This window comes from Gopherus flavomarginatus, chromosome 10 (genome assembly GCF_025201925.1).
Source record: "Gopherus flavomarginatus isolate rGopFla2 chromosome 10, rGopFla2.mat.asm, whole genome shotgun sequence".
In the NCBI taxonomy this organism is placed as follows: domain Eukaryota; kingdom Metazoa; phylum Chordata; order Testudines; family Testudinidae; genus Gopherus; species Gopherus flavomarginatus.
In genome coordinates, this window is record NC_066626.1 from 53,171,798 (window position 1) to 53,194,821 (window position 23,024).

At 38.5% G+C, this 23,024-nt stretch overlaps 1 protein-coding gene across 1 annotated transcript in view; it reads right to left on the reverse strand.

Moving 5' to 3' along the window:
• Positions 1-736: 736 nt before the first annotated feature.
• GALNT13 (polypeptide N-acetylgalactosaminyltransferase 13) overlaps positions 737-23,024 on the reverse strand; it is a 362,438-nt gene continuing 340,150 nt past the window's right edge. Inside the window, exon 12 of the mRNA XM_050969250.1 lies at positions 737-5,416. Coding sequence (XP_050825207.1) covers positions 5,276-5,416 — 141 coding nt within the window. The 3' untranslated portion in view covers positions 737-5,275. The remainder of the gene's footprint in view (positions 5,417-23,024) is intronic.

Sequence of the window (23,024 nt, forward strand, 5' to 3'; positions counted from 1 at the left end):
CATAGACTATATTGAATATCTGTTACTTTAAGTATAAAAAGATTCCAGATTTCCCTTATTTCTCTGTAATCAGAGAGTATTGTTATGAACTATGGATGAAAAGCATCATGAATCCGCAGTCATGATTGTGGTAAAAGATTGTCCAGCTTGGTCCGTTCAGTCCTTTGCCAGAAGAAATGAGAAATAACACATGCATTTGGATGAAAACTATTTCTTTCCCATTGACAGAATTTTTGAAAATTGTACATTTGATTAAATATATGAACAGGATGTGTCATGCAATTTGGATTTAGGAAACCTGATCTATTAAGAATTTGGTCTGTCTGACCCACACTTTTATGTATTCCTTTATTTTGGGCTACTGTAATTTTAATCATGGACAATGTAGTGGAGAGTTCGCTGTGCTTTGATGGTGCAAGCTGAACCTGGAGCTGAGCTCTGCCAATGACAGCAAAGCTCCATGTCAGAGTGAGGGTCCAGAGAGTGAGGTCTTGGATAGTATAATGTGTACAGTGCCGACCATTTTTGACTGAGACAGTTCCTATGCATTTCTTTATTGTACACCCAGATAGCAATAACCATTCTGGATATTTCTGTGCAAATTTAGGTTATGGATAAAGGAGCTTAAAGTAAATTGTATGTATTTGAACATAATAGTCTAGTTCATAATATAGATCAACAATTGAACACGAAAGACATAATTGCACAGCTATCAAAAGACAATATACACCAGAAGAAAACTAAACTGGTATATTTTTATTCTACAAAAATGTATAAATATTTAAATTTACAGCAAAGAGTACCAGACCATTAAATAACTGTTACAACATTTAAAATGTGTAATTCTTTAACCACAATCTACCTTTGTAAATTCAATTTGAGTTTGTGTCTCAAGCACTTCTTCAGGTGCTTTATAAGCGAGTCGTCTAAATAAACTGACATCCCAACCTCTTCTAGTTCACAGAGAACAGAAATTACACAAGAGTCCATACTTTATAGATAACTTCCTTTTAAAATAGAGATAGATTTTGTATACTTAAAATCATAATGGCTATGTTTGAAAAGAAACACACTTATCAAGCTCTCCTGAACACATGCTATTTGAGAATGAAATGGGGGCTTCAATATATATATGAACAAGACTTGATTTAAGAAGTTATTGAATGTGAGAAAAACACTGACACTAAAATTCACATAACCTAGTTAAAACACATTGCTGGTGTTCATTCAACACCTTAAGATCATTCAATAGCTTATATTTAGTAGCAGTTTAAACATGGTGTAATCTTACCAGATGTGTTCAGATACTGTACAGTATAGCAGCTAACTTTATCTATTCCCTATATTGCAATACAGGAAACAGAACCATGGTTAGTGGTACACAAAGAGAACTCTGAAGTGATAGCTGTCACAACAGCTAATTAAATCTTTGATGTCCTGCTGAATTATGGGTATTAAAGATTTTCAAATGACTGACATAATGCATAAGGATTTATGGATTCTGACATTTACCAACACTTAAGTTCTTTTTATTTCCCCACACTGTTCATATCAATGAAAACAATACAATCTAGTTAATAGCTCTAAGCTTAAGCATCTGAAAAAGAATTGCCTCATGTGAGGACTGTATTCAGGATCTACAAATCAGATGCAACTAAAATGTATGTGATCAGATATGATCTTTGCTTTCAAGTGCAAAATTCAGAATACGTAGGTTAGCAGTACATACAGTACTTGTCCTCTCTTAGATATGTTATTCATACTAGTTTGTAGTAAAACAAAAATCAAAGAAACTAACAAAAAATTATTCCAAGGAATAAGACATTACATCAGTCCAGAACGATCCTTCCAGTCAAAACTAACACAATCTGTCTTATAATTTAACTTGTTCTCATATTTTACAACAGTCCTCTCTGCCCCAAGTAACTTCTGAAAGTACAGGGGTAATGAGAAACTGCAGCACTTTTGCCCTATTTACAGTAATAACCTGCCCTTCAAAATGCCCACTTCATTCAATGCTTTTAACGTGTTGCTCTAGCCTCATGTCCGGCTTTCATTCCCTGAAAGCAACTTTTGGAAAATATGAGGACTGGAATCACTGTCCCGCTAGTAGTAATAATAATAATAATCAGCATTTATATAGCTCTTCACATTTGAACACACTGTACAAACATTATTTGTTAATCCTCACAAGACCCTGGAAAGTAGGGAAGAATTAGCTCCATTTTACAGATGGGGAGACAGATTCAGAGGTTAAGGCCTATTTTTTTCAAAAATGTCCTTTAATTGTGGGTGCCTCAATCTATCGGTATCCCCCTTTGGACACCACAAATTTATGCAACCAAAATTAACCACCACTTTTGAATAATTTTGGCCTAAATGACTTGCCAAGGCCACACAGGAATTCAATAGTAGGATTTGGAATTAGAACCCAGAAAGTTCCTAGTCTTATGCTCATTATACTAGCCTCAGTACTAAGGACATGAAATAGCATTGCTGAGCTGAGAAACCATCACTCAGATTGCATGAGAATTTAAGATGCCCTGAAGTCTCTCAAGAGCAACACAATAGTCATTTGGTGAGTGGCAGGACATCTCTCCTCATCCAAGTTGCTTATATCAGATTTCTTTTTGGTGGCTTATTTGGTTCCTACATAGGAAGTAAATTTAGTGCTCAATCCCACTGAAGTCGAATGGCATACTCACAGCAAGTAAAATTAAGCACATGTGTAAGTGTTTGCAGCATGAGGCCTAAGTTCTGACAAGCCTTTGAACAACATTTCTGCTCTAAACATGCTACTCAGTGTCATTATCCATCAATAAGTATAAAATAAAACAAACATTTTTTTAAGTCAAGCAGCTCGTATATAATATAGCAGTGCAGTTGTTGATATAATAAAGGTGCATCAATTGTAATCAAGGAGTATAACAGTCCAAATTCATTGTCACAATCCACTTTATACAGATAAAAAGATATTAAACATTGTAGTACTGCATGCCTAGCAAAGAAAGGTCGAACAGTTTCATGATCTGTATTTGAGACTCAACTCTTGAAATCAATCACTCATTACTTTCCAATCAGAAATATACAGTGTAACTGCACTTAGCAACCGTTACAAGTTGAAATTAGATAAGTGAGATATTATTTAATAAGAATATTAGAGCTTAAATAAAAGATGGCAGGCACTACCATATGCACTCCTCTAACATTGCTAAATGGTGTTAGGCATGATAGTAGTTCCCACTAGCACCACTATTGTTACAAGGGCACTATCAAGGTAAGTATCAGTGATCTATCAGCATGAATTTCGAAATAAGGGTGTGCAGGGGCCAACAAACCTTCGAAAGGTGATGACTGAAAAATGCAATAATTTGTTCTGATTAAGCTTGACATTTAAATGGTTTTGTATGTGATTTTGTAATGTTCCTTCCATGTAGTAAAATTATAGCCCTGTTCAGTTTTGATAGCTGTTAAACTATAATGTGAACAATTTGTGTGTATCTTAAAAAAAGACAAGATACGAGGGCTTGAAAAGCAGCTACTGTGTATGCATAGTAATGATTTTTCAAATTTAATATGCATTTTGTATTCATTTAATGATCCATATCAAGAAAATGTGCATGAAATATCAATCCATAGTATGCAAATACATGGTACTGGTAATATACATTCACCAAAGGAGCCAGTACACAGAAAATGAAGTCAGTTTCATCTTCCCGCTCCCAACACAATGCAACAGCCGGTGTTTGGGGAAGTGTGGGTGGTTGGTTGGGATAGAATCTATCTCCTACTCCTGGGTAGGATGCTGCCCTATTGCTCAGCAGCCCTTCTGTGGTTGCTGCTCTATTCCTGGTTCTGCTATGCTGGGATCTCCCATGATCCTTATGCCCCTGGGCAAATGACATACATTAAGCCTATTGCACAGAATCCAAGCATTTTTATAGTAGATCCATTATGTGGTGATATGCACTAGAGGGATTAGTTTAAATGTCTGTGTTATGAACATGTATTAAAACAACACAAACCACTCTCACAAATTCTTACTGTGTGTGTTGATATGGTATTGGTTCCTATGAAGCCTTTGATACTACTGCTCATCAGCAGCACATTTCTAATATCCATGTTAAGAAAAGAGAAAAGAAATTAAGAGACAAACTATTATTTTAAAATATAAATAAGCATCTATCATAAACCTATTAAAGCAAAAAAGTTCAGAGTTAGAGCTCGAACTCCATCCATAGCCTGTCCCTTTGTACATAGGTATTGTGGGGAACTCCAAACTTTGGACAGCCTTGTATACATTAGGCAGTCTGCTGCAATATTTATGCTCAAAGCCAGAGGCTACAAATTGAGCTTCAGCTTAACTTTTGACTCAGATGGCAACATTTTGCTACCAGTTCCATTCTACGACCATGCAACCATTTGGGGTTAATGGAGGTGCACACAGATAAATGAGGCCCATAGTGATTTGTCTTCCTATTGTGGAGGATACATGGGCAATTCCAATTTGCATTAATCTGGGTTACTCATGTATGTTGCCCACTCTCTTTAATATCATTCAAATGTTTTTTGCTGAAGTTTCATTTATTATATAATATCAGCTTCTTACTGTATTCTTTGTTCAGTTTTGTTGCTTTTATAAAGAACTGTTATGTATAGCGATTTCATTGATTGTTCCTGGCACAAAACATGAAACACTCGTTATGTACAGTAAATTTACTGCTCAGTAACCCTTTCAGTTTAATACTTCACTGAGTACCAAATGACACTAGGGAGCAACTAATATCCTCATCATGTTGCCATGGAGGGAAAGAACAAATACATTAAATTTATAAAGGAACTGATATAATCTTTCACAACATAAGTTAGTGTCATAAGGCATTTTATATCAGGTCACTTTCAAGCAAGATTATGTGACATAACCAGAAAACAAACCCCCAAACCTTTTGATATTAGGCTCAAAGGTCTTTCTGGAAATACTTTTCCAAGTGCGTCTGGTGTTGATAGTAGCATATATTATGCTATTTATAGCTTCCAATGTGCTTTTTTTGAATGGACACAACTTTCAAAGAAAGGGGCATGTGCAAACATGCCATAACAAGCAAAAAACCAAATGACTTTGCTCTGACAGTTGGATTTCTAAGAGGGCTTCAAAGCCTTTCATTTCACCAAGAACAAAGGAAGAAGAATATCCTTTCTTCTGATTCAAATAAGTGAAGAATGAAAGCCTAGACATGTTGCAAGGTCTGAGGGAGCCTGGGAAGTCTCTTTAGTTTTAGTCACCCAAGGTCATGTTACGTAGCAGCCACTGCTGGGAACGACTTTCACTGCAGTCCTTCATGGTTGGAACCATTTTGTCCTCCTCAGATGGCTCATTGAGACACTGGTTGCTGTTGACATGCCGCAATGTGAGCCGCTGTAACAACAAACAAACAAAAAAATAAATGAAATAATTATCGAAAGAGAAATAATGTTGTGAATTGAATATTTAATAATTTTAATCTTAATCTAGCTACTTTAGCAGTCACAAGAAAAGAGTGTTTCTTCCTAAAGTAAATGTCCCTGTTCAAACTGTGTGTCATCCACCAAGTAACCACTACCACATGTACAGCTCTATGACACAGTGAACACCAACACCCTGGATCATGCCACTTTTCACATTTCTGATTAAAATAATGGGCTCACCTTTCTTGGATGTATGTCAAGACCATGCCATTTAAGGAGTGAGGAACTGTGATGTATGTGTAAAAAAAAGTTTAAATTAAGTGCAAGTGAATATTATTACAAAGCAATTATGTTTAGGTTCAAGGAATCAAAGGTCCAAAGGTCCAGTCCAAAGTCCTGCCCTGCCTCCCTCTCCATATTCCTCACCTTTATATTTGTGGGGATTATAGCGTGTGCAACTGAGGGTGGATTTTACACACATCAACAGTCAACCATTGTTTCCAAAAAAATAATCCTTAAAATATTTTTCAGTTCTCGTCTCAAAAAATTTGATAATACAATCATAGTGCACTAAAATGATTAGCACTAATATAATATTGAGCAGAACCCCAGAGCCAGCAGAGTGCCTCAACAGGCCAAGGTAAAATGTCTCTGGATTGCAGTGCTGTCCAAATTGAATTCCCCCAACATTTGATTTGGTGTGATTGTGATAGGTCTTTGATTATGGGTAGTTAGTCAAGGTAGTGGCAGGGAACTAGATTTCTTTCTTTCACACACTGTTGATCTGGACCTAACATAGACATGACAACAGTCACAGGGAAGTGCAGTATAGCTTCAAGCCTATTCTATCCAGGAAATGTTTCCCTCACAACCCCTTCACAGGAAGGTGCCAATGGAGAACTCTGAGTGAGATGGAAATTATTTGTATTTGATTTCTCATTACAACAGACTGTCTTACTTCATAGCACATAGCATATCAAATCAACACCATGTGTACAATGTTGCTTATACACACACATATACGTGAGCGAGAGAGAAAGTAGGTATACTTCAAGTGTGTTACATGAGTGAGCATACCAAGTGCTGGAGGCTCTGTGTTAAAGTACCTCCTAAGGAAAACAGGTAGCCTTTCCCTTGAAATCTGTACACATTCTTTTTAAAATATGCAGCATCTTCCTATCCAAAGATCATATATTTCCTTTGTTGGGGGAGCTAAAGGAGATTAAAACAAAGCATTAGGAAAATATTGTATTTACTAAAGAACTTGGTACCAGTTCTGAAATACCTAGTACTCTATCCACAGATTTCAAATGTAAACCTTTATCTCAAGCATACACATAAAGACATCCTAAATTTCTCATCTGCAGGACAATTATATAATCCATATTTTAAAATGTACAGTAGCAACCCCTGACCGTAATGTTGTAGAACGGCAGTGTCAAACATATGACCCAAGGTGAAATTTAATCTGTTCTTCCAAGAGATTAGACATAAACTCAACTGTCCCCCACAGCAATGGCACATTCAAAATGTAAATTTTATTCAAGTGCCTTGCTCCAGAACTTATTGGAACACTGGATTATTGGATAGAATCCTATCCCTCCTCCTCCCCCAGAAATCAGCATGGAGATGGGAGAAGGACTTTACTCAAGAGAAGCTTGCGTTCTCTAGCTTAGACCAATCATTATATCATGTATTGTTAATTATCAAGGGCCTTTCAAGGTTAGTGTTTATTATGAACTCAATACTTCTCCAGTAAAAGTCCCCCGTTTGCTGAAGTGCCTGACAGAGTTCTCTTCAGTTTATGAAAATAAATGTAAAGGCTTCCTCCACCTCTTTGCTCCATGGGATCGTATGGAGCATTCTGAAATGCTTAAGTGATGTGATCAAACAAGGCTAGAGCCATTCAAGCGTGTACCAGTTAAGGGATAGATTGTGACTAGCCCTAATGAGGACACACATGGAAACAGGGGCTATGGGATTCTTTCCTTATATCACCATGTTAAGGCTAGCAAGATCTTGGCATTGGAGAGTGCAGGGGTCATGTGCCATATGCTCCCCACAGGAGCAAGTGAGAATGGATTTGGTTACCAGAGTTATCTGGCCCAATGTGGGGAGGAAGGGAATAAACTACAGCTTGATAAGATCTGTAGCAAATTACATCCCTCCCTACACACAGACAGGAATCACCGCCTGCAGTGCACCCAGTCTGCAACACAAAGTTTCCGGGCACTCTATGGAGCACAGCTGACCTGGTGCTGGCAGCCTGATTGGCTGTACCACCTGATTGGTTGGAAGAGTCAGCAGACTGGCTCTTAAGCCTAGCAGCAGCAGCTCAGTGGCTGCTCAAAACTTCTGCCTGTGGCTGTGATAGTCCTTGCTTGTTCCCTGTCATCCCACTCCAGGTAACCCAGTTCTTATCCTCAACTCTGTCATCTGGCCTCAGATGCCAGCTCTAACCCATAGGGTGTAATGCTGGGTCTAACCGTTAGGCTGCACCACCCACATCCCAGTCATTGACATACTGCACAACCAAGGTGCCCAGGAGGAATTTTTCCTCTGACATATGATGCCTCCAGAGCTGATGCTGCTATGTAATGACCCTTGCTCAAAGTGCACAAAATGCACAATCTAGCCCCAAATTCCTCCTGTTAAATGTAACTTTAGAAGGTGGCCAACACATCAAAAAACACACAGTAGCTGTGAATCAAATGGGGAATTTGCTCTGTGTTTTGCCATGCAAAACTCTTTCCCTAAGAATAAAATCAGCCCTACTGTGACCATGGCCAACTCCAGGGGTTTTGCCGCCCCAAGCAGCCAAAAAAACCAACCAACCAACCAACAAAAAAACAAAAAACCAAAAAAAAGCCATGATCGTGATCTGTGGCAATTCAGCGGGAGGTCCTTCGCTCTGAGCGGGAGTGAGGGACCCACCGCTGAACTGCTGCCGAATACCTGGAAATGCCGCCCCACTCCGGAGTTGCTACCCCCAAGCACCTGCTTGATAAGCTGGTGCCTGGAGCTGGCTCTGACTGTGACTCTGACTTGTGGACAATCCCAAATGAGAGAATAATGTGAAGATATGTACTCACAACCCCCTTCCCTCCCCCCAAAAGTTAGCTAACAAGTTAAAACAGCAGTGAAGACCCAGCAATTCAGCTCCTAACTTAGTTTAATAGCTTGAGTTCAACCTCCAGCTTCCCTATAGGCTTCAATTCAAGCTGCTAACGTAAGTTGAATTGCTGTTTCTTCACTGCTATTTGAACCTGACTTAGTTTATGCAAGTTAGCCAACAAGTTAAGAACACACCTTTTTTTTTTTGCCATGAAAACTTCTCTTGGGAAACAAATGACCCTGCTCAACCATTTCTTCCCAGAAAAGGACACACAAAGCTTTGAATAAGTTGTATGTCTTATTTTAAATGAGGGGGTGGATAAATGAACTATCATCCAAAGCTACATCTAAATTGCTGTCTGGAAGTTTGTATATTGTATGCTGTCTTCTGCAGTAATCAGTGTACAAGAGCTCTTACAACAGTAACCAATGTATCTCATAGATGCCTGCAGGACCTCAGGAAAAGCTGCTTAATAAAAATCCAGCAGCCGATAATATTTTACATTCTCCAAGGGCTTTTCAACCTTATGGTTCCCAAAATGCTTTATAAAAAACAACATTTTCATACAGAGGGGAGACTACCAACCAACTGGAGCATAGAAACAGTGTGAGTTGTGGGGCAGGGATGGGAAATTTTGACCAACCACCCCGGGGAGAGCCCTTAGTCATACATGAAATGCAATGGGACCTTAAGTGTCCAAATGAAGCAGTTAAAACCTGTTTTTAAAGTCTTATCTAAAAGACCTTCACACATTAAACTGCATTTTCAGTGTATTTGCCTCAGACATATGATGGATTGAGTCAGCCATGCTGAAATACGAGCCTAGTTCTAGGGACGCTCGATATTTCCAAGGCCAAAGGCAATCCTCACAACTCAGGTTCAATGTGTTAAGGTCCAGGTGAGCTGACACAGCATCAGGAGAATGTTGTGGGCCAGCATTCAGCTTTGTATTGGGACACAAAGCGCTGCAAAATTGGTGGCAATTTATGGACCCTATTATTGGGTACTGGAATGAATACCAGCTATGTAATTCCCCTCATAGGACAAACTGTAAAAAGAGACACTTCTGGTATGGAGTAGGATATCTCGTATGGAGTTGCTCGTAGGCATGCTGGGCCACATTGTTTAAGGGACCTCATGGATTTAAGCTGCAAGTTAATAATAAATAATGGATTATTTACTGGTTAATCACAGTAATGAAGTTGTAGCCAATGGTCTTTAACCCAGAGACTTGTATCATATTCTGCACCTTCCTTAGGTGGCCTTCAGGAACCACAGAGTGACATGCTGTCAATTACAGTACCTTGACAATGGACATAAATTTCAGTATATCTCTGCCAATTCTGTTTGTTAAAACACTTTTTTTTAAGATGCTATTTTCTCCTAAAACTTGAGCAATAGCTGTAATTATATTACCGAAACATCTCTTCACAATATTGCAGAAGATAATATTACTTTACAGTTCGTGCTGGATTGACATATGTCACATTTCAACATTTTATGCAGTGCGTAATTTCTCCTGGGTCTATTCTTTAAGTAAAGCTTCCCCAGAGGCCTGATCCTCAGTTCAAAACAAACTGTTATACAATTCCCAAAGAAAAGCCTACATCTGTTTTACTAAATCATTCAGGGCCATTTAATACTCATTCAGTGCTGGGAGATAAGCCATCTTTCACTAATCACAAGGGGAAAGAATTAGTAATGTTAACAGAAGTAGCTTGTTTATTAAATAACCCTCTGCAAAGCATTACAGATATTTCACTTATATGTTTTTAAGATCAATTAAGCTTTGATCATTCTCGAATATAACCAGAAATGAAAACAAGCCTAGAAATGATACTGTTGCCTTCATCAGCTGTTCCTTTTTATTCAATGTATAATTTCATATAAGGCTAGCATATCATTGAGCTTTTCAATTGTCTCCTAAAAGCATTCTTCCATTCTATCATTATTAATGCTATTACAGAAAAAGCTCCTTTGTTTGGAAAACGATCAATTACACTGGGTAATATACCACACACACAAACCAGTCTGGATTTTCCTTTTAATGTCCAGAATCAGAATAAATATACTGAAGTTGTTTTAGTTATATAAACACTCACAAGCTTAAGAGCAAGCCTCTGTATTTTCTTACTCATCAAGTATATGTAAATAAATATGTTCTGATGAGCATACAATTCACATGCATTATGGCAAACATAATAAAAATTGAAGATCTCTTTACTCCAGCAGTTCTAGCATGTAATTATAAACATCAAAGTGATGGAAAAATAGTTAAGCATTATCAAACTGCTTAGAGGAAATTATTATTATGAATCATTTTATTTGAAAAGATACCAACGAAATGTCATTTAAATGAAAGGTGAATTAACATTTAGAGATTTTTTAAAGATACAATACTGAGAAAAACAATCTTAGCATTTTTTTTTGCTACCTAGCTGTTATACAGTATACTGAGAAAAAACATATCTCAGTATACTACTGCAAAACCATTACATAGCAAAACATTTTTTTGCAATGAAGCATTTTGTTAATGGAACATATACCTGAGTCTGCCTTCTGCTCACTCACGAACACTATACACTATAAAATCTTCATTTTTTGCAATAATGAAAATTAACCTTCTCCAGAGACTAAATCTCAGGAACAAGATTCTGACAAAATAATATTTTAAAACAAGATACTTAAGCATAAATGGATAAAATTCTGGAATCTATCGTCAAGGAACACTCCAATATACTTTAATGGGAGTGTTGTTGGAGTGAATAAATACTACAGCCCTGGTTTCGCAAACTCCAAGGCACATAACTTTAAACACATGAGTAGTGTGATAGGGTGAAATCCTGTCTCCATCGAAGTCAATGGAAATTTTGCCAGAACTTCACCCAGAGATTTCAAAGATACTACTCTTATGTTTAAAGGCAAGCATATGCATGTTTGTAGGATCGGGGATGCATGTAAGAAATTAGGACTAAATCCTGCTCCTGTTAATGAGCATAAGTGGCCCTGCTACTTCCAACAGGACCTCTTGGTGAGTAAGGCAAGAAGCATTTAGCAGGTTTGCTATGACTCAGTCAATGGCAAATGGATACTTAAATTATCCATTTTGATAACGGAAACACATTTTGCTCACATTTTCATAACAAACACATTTAAAAATAAATATGAGTTTGTGAACATATTTGTCTGTAACAGAGACTTTTTTTTGTAATTAGTAGTACCTGTGTATGTTGGACTATACATCTATAAAAAGATACAGATCCTTAGCCGGTGTAAATCATCAAAGCGCCATTAAAATCAGTGGAACTACCATCTGGCCCCATACATCTAGAATTGTATTTAACTAATAATAATCAACTTTGTCTCTCTATAATATTAGAATATTTATGAGTGTAAAACCAAAAAAGGAAGTGAGATGAGTTAACAAGTAGAAAATGAAAGACAGCATTATTCAGGGAAAATCTTAACTGAAATACATTTCTTTCACTCTTTTTTAATACCAACCTCAAATAATTTGCTAAAGGAAATAATCAGTGGGGCTGTAAAAAATATTCCTAAAAACTTCCAGCCTTGTATAGTTTCTTAGCATCCACATTTGCAAAGGGCTACCATTACAAGTCTCCACAGTGGGACCACGGGTGCCATCCTCTATTTTGCTTATTGTCAGACACGACTGGATGATTATATGAAGAAAGGTGTGGGTCTGCGTGACAGAAAAATTGTAAAAACAAATATAAAGACAGCAAAAACAAATAAAAGAGAATTAGTAAACTGTTCTATAACAAGTATCAGAGGGGTAGCCGTGTTAGTCTGGATCTGTAAAAGCAGCAAAGAGTCCTGTGGCACCTTACAGACTAACAGACGTTTTGGAGCATGAGCTTTCGTGGGTGAATACCCACTTCGTCAGATGCATGTCATGTATTCACCCATGAAAGCTCATGCTCCAAAACGTCTGTTAGTCTATAAGGTGCCACAGGACTCTTTGCTGCTTGTTCTATAACAGTGCATCAGGGGAATTACAATGAGGTAATACTCTCAAGTCTAGCTGCATCTGTGAGCACTGTTCTATTGTTGGAGGATATTCTTAAACCTTTGATAGTTTTAACCCACACACAAATGTGCACAATCACAAGTTTAGGATCTGATCTTTCATGAAGCTCTGGGTCAGTAGACCCTTCCAATGAGACTTTTCTTGATCTCAGAAACCTGTCCACACAGAGGTCCATGCAGGAGCAAGGACTTGGTGCAAGTGAACAGGGAGTAATTACCATGAGGCGCAAACAATAGAACAAATAATAGACCTTGACAATGCTGGACAAGTGGCATGCTGAGACCACTGCTCACTACACACTTATTTCACTTGTTCTCTCTCCCTCAACCCACATCTGTTTGTTTTATCCACCTGTTGTCTCATCATATGCTAAGACTGGGGTAAAGATTTTTTTTTAATTGCATGTGTCTCCAGTGCCTAGCACAGTGGGTCTTTAATGATTAATATGGGCATATGTTTCAAATTAAAATAAAAATGTTAGATGAGAAGAATTTGACTACCAGCCATAATTTCAATGCCTGGTCCCTATATTTCTATACAGAATCACAGTAAATTGAGATGGGAAGGAGCTATTACGGCATCAAGTCCATCCCCTGATCAAATTGCAGGAGACAGCATATTATGGAACACTTGCTGGACACAGTACAAAGCTCTGGTACTTTGTATTAAATTACTGTAAATGTTGGCATTGATCCTCCATCATGATATTATGAAAAATATACATTTTCCCATAATCTACCATTTCAGTAGTGCTCAACAAGGAGCTTGATAGAGATGCTATTCTATTTAATGAATACACTGAATATTTATTTCCTTCTGCTTCATGCTAGCATTTGTTGTCTCTCTATAACAAACTCATGAGGCTGTCTTCCAGCAGAGTTCATACTTCAGGGATTTGCTAATCAACATAACAGTGACCCCACACAAACTGAGTCCAGGTTTGATGTGATTGCAAAGCTGGAGATAGGATGTTCACACACTGGAGAATTCAGAGAACCCTGCCTCCTCCTCATGCAGCTAACCGGCTTTGATGCTTTCAGCTACCAACCTAATGTCTGCTAGACTGCTCTGAGCTCCTGTCATCCTGGTGTGGGGAAAGGAGCAATCCTTTCCTCCACAGACTCACAATAGCCTTTGGGGAGGTAGATTCTCTGTTTTGACTACAGTCAGGCAAAGCTCAGTGGATTTTACAAAATTTCACTTCTATTTCTTGAGCTGTGTTAATCTAAAATTTAAAACTCAAGTGGTATGAGGGGAACCACGTGAAGGAACATCCTGCGATCCTAAACTTATGAGTTGCAGATTGTTGGATGGATGAGCAACAAGTTTGTGCTCCTCATATAGAAGACAGGTATCCGTTTTTGAAACAAACAAGAGAATTTAACTTTTACTGGGAGGAAAATGTTCACGAATAGCTCCTATAAATACATAAAAGTTGCACCTTAAATCTAGAGAACAATAGCCTTTTGGAAACCTGTATAGAGTTTTGTGTATGAAGAGTTTAAACAGCTGCTTTACATTTTTTGTCATTTGAAATAAAACTGAGTAGGATACAGTAAAGCAACTTTTTAATGTCTTGAATATACATTGCATAAATCTGTACAGTATGTTGGGAGAGTCAATATATAGACTTTATATAGGCTCTGAAATGTAATTGCACGTTATTTTTTAAATTAGTTTAATATTAATAGAAAGAACTATCATTAAAAAAAGAAAGCGCAGTACTCACAGAAATTACAGCTAGTCCTGACTGAGAGCTTTCTTTGAAGTTATATTTCATATAACCCCTACAACAAAATGTTACTTAGTAATTTATGTACAACTCATTGCAGCCATCCCGATTTTTGTTCCAAAGTAAAAAAATAAAACACGTGGAGGCCACAAAGAAAATTCAAGAACAAATGTCCTTATAATGTCACTTTGAGTAACCAGAATGATCAATTTTTGTTTCATTATGTATCATTGCTTCATGTTCATATCTCTCTCATCTGTCTACTTCTCTATTAAAGGAAAAGCAATGTTATATAGACAAATCAATGAAAAGATTTAATAATCTCAATGTATTGCATGTTTATATGTACATACTATATATTTAGCAGATTCAACAGGAAATACATTAAAAGTGATGCATTATTTTAATGGACAGACCAATGTATTTGATTTTCTCAGACAAGCAGGGTCAGAGCTGGCAGCTGGTGTAAATCAGCATAGCTCCATTGTCTTCAAAAGAGCTATGTTAACTTATGCCAGATAAGTGTCTCCCCCTATTGTTTTCCTTTCAGTTAAATGTGTACTTTTAAAAATATAAGAAAGAAGTACAAAATCTGGGTTTTCTTTTCTTTCAAAAAATGCATGGGTCCTTTTGGATCGATTGTAATCAGATTGCAATTTACCAAAGGTCTGATTTATGGGTCAGATCCTCAAGCCGGTATAAGTTAGTATGGCTTCATTGACTTCAGTTTATGGGCCCCACAAGTTTACAAAGTATCAGATCAGCAAAAGCTATAGTTTTTTCTAATGATGCACACTGGTAAATGTGAACTTAATGACACATCACTGCATGTTAAGTCAGTCATGACTGCAAAGGTTTATCAGACTATTCAGTCAATATAAGAATAGTTGCTCAAATTAATTGGAAATATATGCTTCTATATTTCTCCACTATCACTCTTTATGTTGTATTGTGGGGAAAATGTATTTTTTGAGAACAGCCTATGCTTGCTCTTGCATTACTGAAGTCAATGCAAGCTTTGCTACTGGCTTCTATAGGCATCCAGCCCTAAATAGGGTTTTGTTTAGCAAAGTCAGTTTTGGTTTCCAAAGGACATAATTACTGCATTTGATTGGAGAGAAGCAGACTTGATATATAAATCTACTCTTCATGTTCAAATAATCAACCAAATTCTGTTCTCCGATACATGCATAGTGCCCTGACTAAATTCTACTAGGTGCCCTGGATGCTTATGTGTGGGAACAATTCGACTCAGTGTACAGGAACTTGTAAGTACATCTTCCATCAACAACAGATTTTGAAGATGTACCCAAGTTATCAGTTTCTCTAAAAACTAATGCATTCCACATAAAATATTTACACACATAGGTACTGCACACTGAGTAACTGAAAAGTTAAGATCTATCATCTTGAAATACACTCTACTGAAAGATACTAAGTAAAGGTCACTTTTGTACCACACTACTACAAGGAGAGGGAGATACTAAACTAGAATTGATCACAGGAATTGCAAGCGTAAATATACTTACCTCAAAACTATATTCCCATTTACCTACATACTGACGGAAGCACAGAAATGTGAAAGAAACAATGACTCAGGAAAAACAAGTCTTTTTGTAAATCCCTCATCTTTCCACTAGTTTTATACAATGCTTATCCAATAGGTTTACACCAGGGGTCAGCAACCTTTCAGAAGTGGTGTGCCGAGTCTTCATTTATTCACTGTAATTTAAGGTTTTGTGTGCCAGTCGTACATTTTCACATTTTAGAAGGTCTCTTTCTATAAGTGTATAATATATAACTAAGCTATTGTTGTATGTAAAGTAAAATAAGGTTTGTAAAATGTTTAAGAAGCTTCATTTAAAATTAAATTAAAATGCAGACCTCCCCCGGACTGGTGGCCAGGACCCGAGCAGTGTGAGTGCCACTGAAAAAGAGCTTGCGTGCCGCCTTCAGCACGCATGCCGTAGGTTGCCTAGCCCTGGTTTATACTATACTAATGTTAGGTGATGCAAATTTACCACAAAAATCTTGAAATTTTTATTCATGTGCTATATATAAATGATAAATATATATATATATATAGTTATTTTCAGAAAGTATGACAGGATTATAATAGATAAAGGTTTACAATTTTTTTCTCGTACATATTTCCATATATTCTAAGAGATATCATGCACATTAGAGTCACCGGGATTTTGGGGTAGAAATGCCATTGTGTTTGCCAGTTATATGACCACAGCACAGAGGTGTTTCATGTGGTTTTTCATATTTATTTCATGGGCCTGAGTGCTACCGTAATATAAATATTATATAATAATTCAAATCAGGAATGCTGGAAGCTCTTGAAGATTGTGAGAAGTTCAGATACTACACTAATGTGGGAAAGAGAGAGAAGTTATGGGATTTGGCTTGACACTGCAAGCCACAATATAAGGTGAAGCATCGGAGCTGGCTTCAAATACAGAATGATAAAACAAAGCAAGAGAGATATGTATTTAAATCTATCATCATTTTAACATTTATTAGATTGGGTATTTTAGCCTAAATTTTATAGGATAGCCCAAAGGAAAACTGGGAAATTCTATTTTGTCTCAACCTATGCATATAGCAGGTTGGTGAGGTTGCCCTGGTAATTAAATAGTCAGATTTCATAGGGGAAGGAGTATAAGAATCTTAATGTGCTATTTGAGAAGTGGGAAACAACAGCATTAAGAAAGAATCAGGGAAAATAATGGATTAAAAAAATCAAATAAAATGAGTTTCCTGTCAAGCTTGAATTCACAGAACAAATAAACAAAAGTATATTTCATGAAGAAATTAGAAATTAAGTAGATTGCCCAGCCCAGCATAGCCTTCTTGGAGAATAAGTTTTTCAAGTGGTGGTCTGCAGGCTTCAGGTTTACTGCCATTATTGTTTTCAGTGACCTAAAACTCCCTAATTCGGAATGTTGCTCTCTTAAAATTGAACTGTGTCCCTATGATCAATTATGCAGGTAAAGATTTTTTTTAACCTCCAAAGAAAAGGATTTAATGTTGGACTTTTGTTCGTTTTTTATAGGAAACATTTCTATATGAGCTGCTTTTGCCCATAAAGGTGCCAAAGTGATGATGCTCAGTGAGGATGACTTTCTTGGAAACAGCATGCAGCCTGAACAAAAAAGTTGTGTTCATGCGCATGTGCATGCGGGTGTCAGAATTCCCAGGCCCAACCTGTAGCAGCCTGCATGTTATGGCCAGTAGTAGTGTCCATAGACTGATATTTCCATGCATACATTTTTATGGGCAATACATGCATGCGATTCATGGCCCCCCTGTCTAGAACCCCATTCTGCCCCACCGCACTCTTCCAATGAATGGACCATGATGGCGCTTGTCCCTAGCCCAGACAGTGTCTAGTCTACACTCTCACTGGAACCAGGCCAGTTCTAAAGTGTGGTTTTTTTACTCACGAAAACTTACGCCCAAATAAATCTGTTAGTGTTTAAGGTGCCACCAGACTCCTTGTTGTTTTTGTGGATACAGACTAACACAACTACCCCCGATACTTGATGCCAGTTCTGTGTTTTTCATGGCCACGAGGATTTCATTTCAAGCATAAGAGGGTTATAATAAACATTACAATTGTTTCACAGTAGGGAATGGAAACAGCTTTGGACAAACAAAATGCCACCTAGGGTGGATGGCTTGTGAGTGCAGTCACTCACTCAGTCTTCCAGTAGGTTATTTGTTTCTTTTGAGCCTGCATGGAAGCTGCTCTGTTTCTTTTTTCCTTTCTGTGAATGCAAAGAAAAAACAAGATGACTCTCTCCATTTTTTTGAGGGTAGAGATAAGAAAGGGCCTGTTTCAATCACCTCTGCCTGTTCACTTAATTATATGACGTGAAAATAGTTTCTTTAACTGCAGACGTAACCCCAAATGTTAGCATTACAGTGACCACTGGGATACTGGTACTACAGCATGCTTCCAGACTACAGCATTTAGGGATCATTTTTCAGTTTTTAACAAATGGTCTTTTTGCTGTGATGACAGTTCTCAGGGGAAAAACCCCCTGTCCACCGGCTAATGTTTGATGGATCTTCAGTCATGATTAGCTTTGGTCTGCTTTGTAAGACAGTATTTAAACTCAGATTTATTTGTCTTTTCTCCTCAAAAGGTGCGCATACCAGGTCAAGTACTGCAACCTATGTATGAGATGCTATCACACTTCCACTGATTCAGCATCCATTATTATTGATCACTTTAAGCTAGTGCGGTTTGCTAGGCTTGAATACATGCTATAAAACATTGCAATTGACCCCACTCAATGGCTTGGCTGAAGTGATGTGATAAACCAACCTATAGCAGTTACTTGGTAGCCTGCCAGTTGAATCATAACCTTGAAGACAGACTTCTTAGCTGCTAAAGCTTATAGGGCCAGATTTTTAAAGGAATTGGGAAGCTTTTAGAATTCTCAATAGGCACCTATCTGCATCTTAGATGCCTATACATCTATAAAACTCTGGCCCATAAGGACAAGATCTTCAGCTGGTGCAAGTCAGTCTTGGCTCATTGCAGTCTATGGAGCGAGGCTGATTTACACTAGCTGAGGATCAGTCTCAAGGGCTCTAGCACCTTCTAGGTCACCTCTAAACACACACATGCATGACTCAAACAAAAGGATTATTCCGTAGGTCTAGCAGAAAAGAAAGAGTGGAAGTGCCTTGGTAGACTGGCTTAGTCAGTTACAATAAAAGATAAATACTGTAATTCCTAATTCAGGGCAATCCAACAGATGGTGATTTTACCTGGTCTGACTCTTCTAATCCATCCCTCTTTTTAAGGGTAATTGAGTATTGGCTTGTAGGTCCCACAGGCCAGGGTTCAGTCTCATCTCTTGTCTGTGACCAGTTTTGGCAAACCATCAAGTTCAGGCTGGTGTCACTCAGTTAAAAAAACAATCCTACTTTTGGCTCATCTCTAGAAGTCCAGTGACCTACGGTATGATAAGGGTAATACACGGGGTGTGTTTGTGTGTGTGTGTGTGTGTGTGTGTGTCTGTGTCTGTGTCTATCTGATATGCATCCAATAAGCAGGTCACATAAATAGAGGTAGAAGGAAGGTTTCTTAGGGTCTGGTGTTCAGAGAAGGACTTAAGTGATCAGAGGAAAGAAAATGTACAGAATTTGAGACATGACCACAACACACATGAAACTGCATGCCAGTGATCAGAGTAGCATAAAGAATAACTTTGCAAATGTCCAGGAGAGGTACTTCTTGAAGAGACACCATTGATGTTGCTTGTGCTCTTGTAGAATGATCCCTCACTCCAGAATGGGGAGGAAGATGTGACAACAGATAGAGTATGATACAGTGCAAGATCCATTTAGAAATCCCCTTTGAGGATGTAGCTTGATCTTGGACTCATTCAGCTACAGTCTGAATGACTTTCTGATTAGCTTTGTCTTTTCCAGATGAAAAGCTAAGGGTCATCACATGTTGAGGTAATAAAGTCTCCCTTCTTCAGATGTGTGTAGTTTCAGAAAAGAAAAAAAAACACAGGTAAGTGGATTGACTAGTTCAGCTGAAACTCCAAAACAACTTTGTGGGTGAACTCAGGACGTAAATGTAATGAGACTTTGGCTTTATGGAATATGGTGCAAGGTGGATCTGCCATCAGTGCTCTGAGCTCACCTACCCCTCTGGCTAAAGTGACAACCATATGCCATGAAACCTTACTGAATGAAAAGATCTGATTAGTCCTCTCCAGAATCTACTACTTAGAGGCTGAGTGAAAATTGAATATCCATGAGAAGATGGGTGGTATGCATTGACTGCTGCCAGGTAAACCTGTAAAGAGCTGATGGAGTCATTAGTCATTCTGAGGCACAGAAGATAGTCTAAAATAAGATGCTATCTGCTGACTCTAAGGATACATGTTTTTGTTGCACTCGGAAAAATGTTTCCATGTGGTCAAATAGCATTTCCTGGTGAAATCTTTTCTTCTACTAGTAAGGAACATGAAGATCTGAACACTGGAGGTTCCAGCCCAGGACGTGAGATGGTAAGAAGAAAGTGGAGAGAGAAGATCTGTCCTGTCCACCTTTATCTGTTGGTTTGAAGGCACAAGGAAGTGAGGGAGCAAGCATGGACCAGCGGATACTGCTTTCAAAAAGTATCTGACTCCAGACACATGGAGTGCATCTGTACACCCAAAGTGGAACATACATGGGGACCAACACTCAAAGAAGAAAGCATTTTATAAATAAATATATCATAAATTAATTCCTGCTTTGTCCGCCCCGATCCTGATAGGTCATTAGTGTCCAAACTTTTCAGCCCTGAGGCCAAACATTATTTCAGAAAGGTCAAGGGGCCACAATCAGTACTTTAAAACAGATTCTCAACCCTGTTGTGCTTCCTTTGCTCCCTGCAGATGCAGAAGGTGTATGGTTTTTATGGGTCTGTCTCCAGCTTCCCATAAACTTCTCTAACTTGGGCTGGGGTAGAGAAATAGGGAGCCATAATTATTTGTTAGTCTCAGCTTCTCTTCCTTTTCTCCTCTTCTCGGTTGCCCTGGGAGATATGTGGGAGAGGGCAGACACTGTTCACTATGTAGTCCCCTAGGATCAGGCAGTCAGTCCAGCTTCTATCTGCTCTTCCTAGGGTTCCCACAGCCCAGCAGGTAAGGCAGCAATAGAGAGGCCCAGTAAGCGAGCTGCTAAGGGGCTGCGATAGGAATGACAGCTCAAGACACTTACAGCTAACAATAAAGCTGTCCCTGGAGCTGCACCCTGTATACGGTGCCCACTATTACTTCCCACAGGAATGAGGCTGATTCAAACACTTCCGTCTAACAGCCACTGGGTGGGGCTAAGGGAACACATTTTCAGTTCATATACTCAAATTCACATTTCCTTGTTAACACACTTGCCCTCGGGGTGACAATTTAAAACTTTGAGAGCAACAACTGGCCCCTAAACACAGGCTGGTCGTCACTGTGATAGATGCCGAGTACCATGGCTCCAACCTTGCCAGAGCCTGAAGTCCTGCTCACTTCTTACTCAGGAACAAGTGAGCAGGGAAGGTTACTGAGTAAGGACTAAAAATATGTCCTGCTGACTTAAATGTGAGTTGCAGGTGCTCAGTGCCTTTCCCAATCAGGTCTTTTAAAACAAAATTCTGCTTTAATCCCTTTAGGAGCTAACACCTCCTATCTTTAGTTCATGTCGCCTATTGCACTTTAAACAGTTTGGGAGTGAATTTAGGGCTCATGAAAGTGATGGTCTCGTAGTGCTGAAGTGACGGTCAGTGCTATGCAAGATAGCTCATACAACTTAGCCAATGCACCTCACACCTGACCTGCAACACCCATGCTATGCCTTGTCCTCTGTCTCTCTTAAGCAAAGACTGCCTATTGTGTCACACTGTGTGGGGTGTCTTTGATTGTCACCTTGCTCCGCTTTTTCATGTACACTCAGTGTAAAGTGGTCTTACTAAGGAGAGGCAATACATATGACAGTGGTAGGACTGAAAAGATGAAACAATTAGAAGTGCTGTGGAGCTGTATTTCAAAATTTCAAGAGATGATATTGACACATGTAAGAAAAGCAATTTCTCTGTAACTTATTGTAATAATGCTATAATCCCCAAAACTAATTGTCTCTGGAGCTAAATTAAAAATGTTTAACAATGTATTTAATAGTGATTCAAGCACCCACTCAAGCTATTCTCTCATTTTTAATTTTCGGCAAAGTAGTCTGTTTCGAGCTAATTTAAACCTTTGCCTCTCAATTATGGTGTGAAAAATAATGCTTCTTCTGCATTATTGTGGATAATTCTACCATTTCCATCTAGTCAGGGGCGGCTCCAGGCCCTAGCACGCCAAACTAGGGGGGCGCTCTGCCGGTCTCCGCGAGGGCGGCAGGCAGGCTGCCTTCGGCGGCTTGCCTGTGGAGGGTCTGCTGGTCCAGCAGACCCTTCGCAGGCAAACCGCCGAAGGCAGCCTGCCTGCCGTGCTTGGGGCGGCAAAATGTCTAGAGCAATGGACCAATATCATTGTCCTGATTCTTTTTGTTCCTAATATATTTTTAAAACACACTCTCTTATTGCCCTTGGCTCTGCTGCCTACAGATTTCTCCATTATCAATTTTCTACAATTCCTAACTTCTGATTTATATTCATTACTATCAGCTTCCTATTTCTTCCAGTATAGTCAACCCCAAGCAGTGTAGTCAACCTCAAACCCAAAAATCATGAGTCAGAACCCAAAAAACCAGGAATGCCATAAAAACCATGAGCTGTATAGTTCTTTTTATTTCTGAGTCTTTAGAGTGCCCTCACTTCACAATTTCATACTTTTCTTGGCATCCATAATAGCTAGAAATTTACTTTTTAAAAAAAACAAAATCTGAGATTCTCATGCAAACTCTTGATTCCAGCAGCTTGGGCTTTAACAACCGCAACCACTAACTAACTAACTAGCCATCTATAATCTGTTAAATGAACACAACCAATGGATCTGAAAGGGCCATGGCCTCAAGGAGCAGTGCGATTTCTGCTCTGGAGTCTTTCACAGTCTCTAACTTCAAAAGTCTTAGGTGTCACCAGAAATGACAAACAGATCTTCTAGGACTGAGTCAGGAGCTTTGTCTTCAGAGAGGCCAGTGTAAGGCTTTTGATGGGAATCAGAGGAATCCTC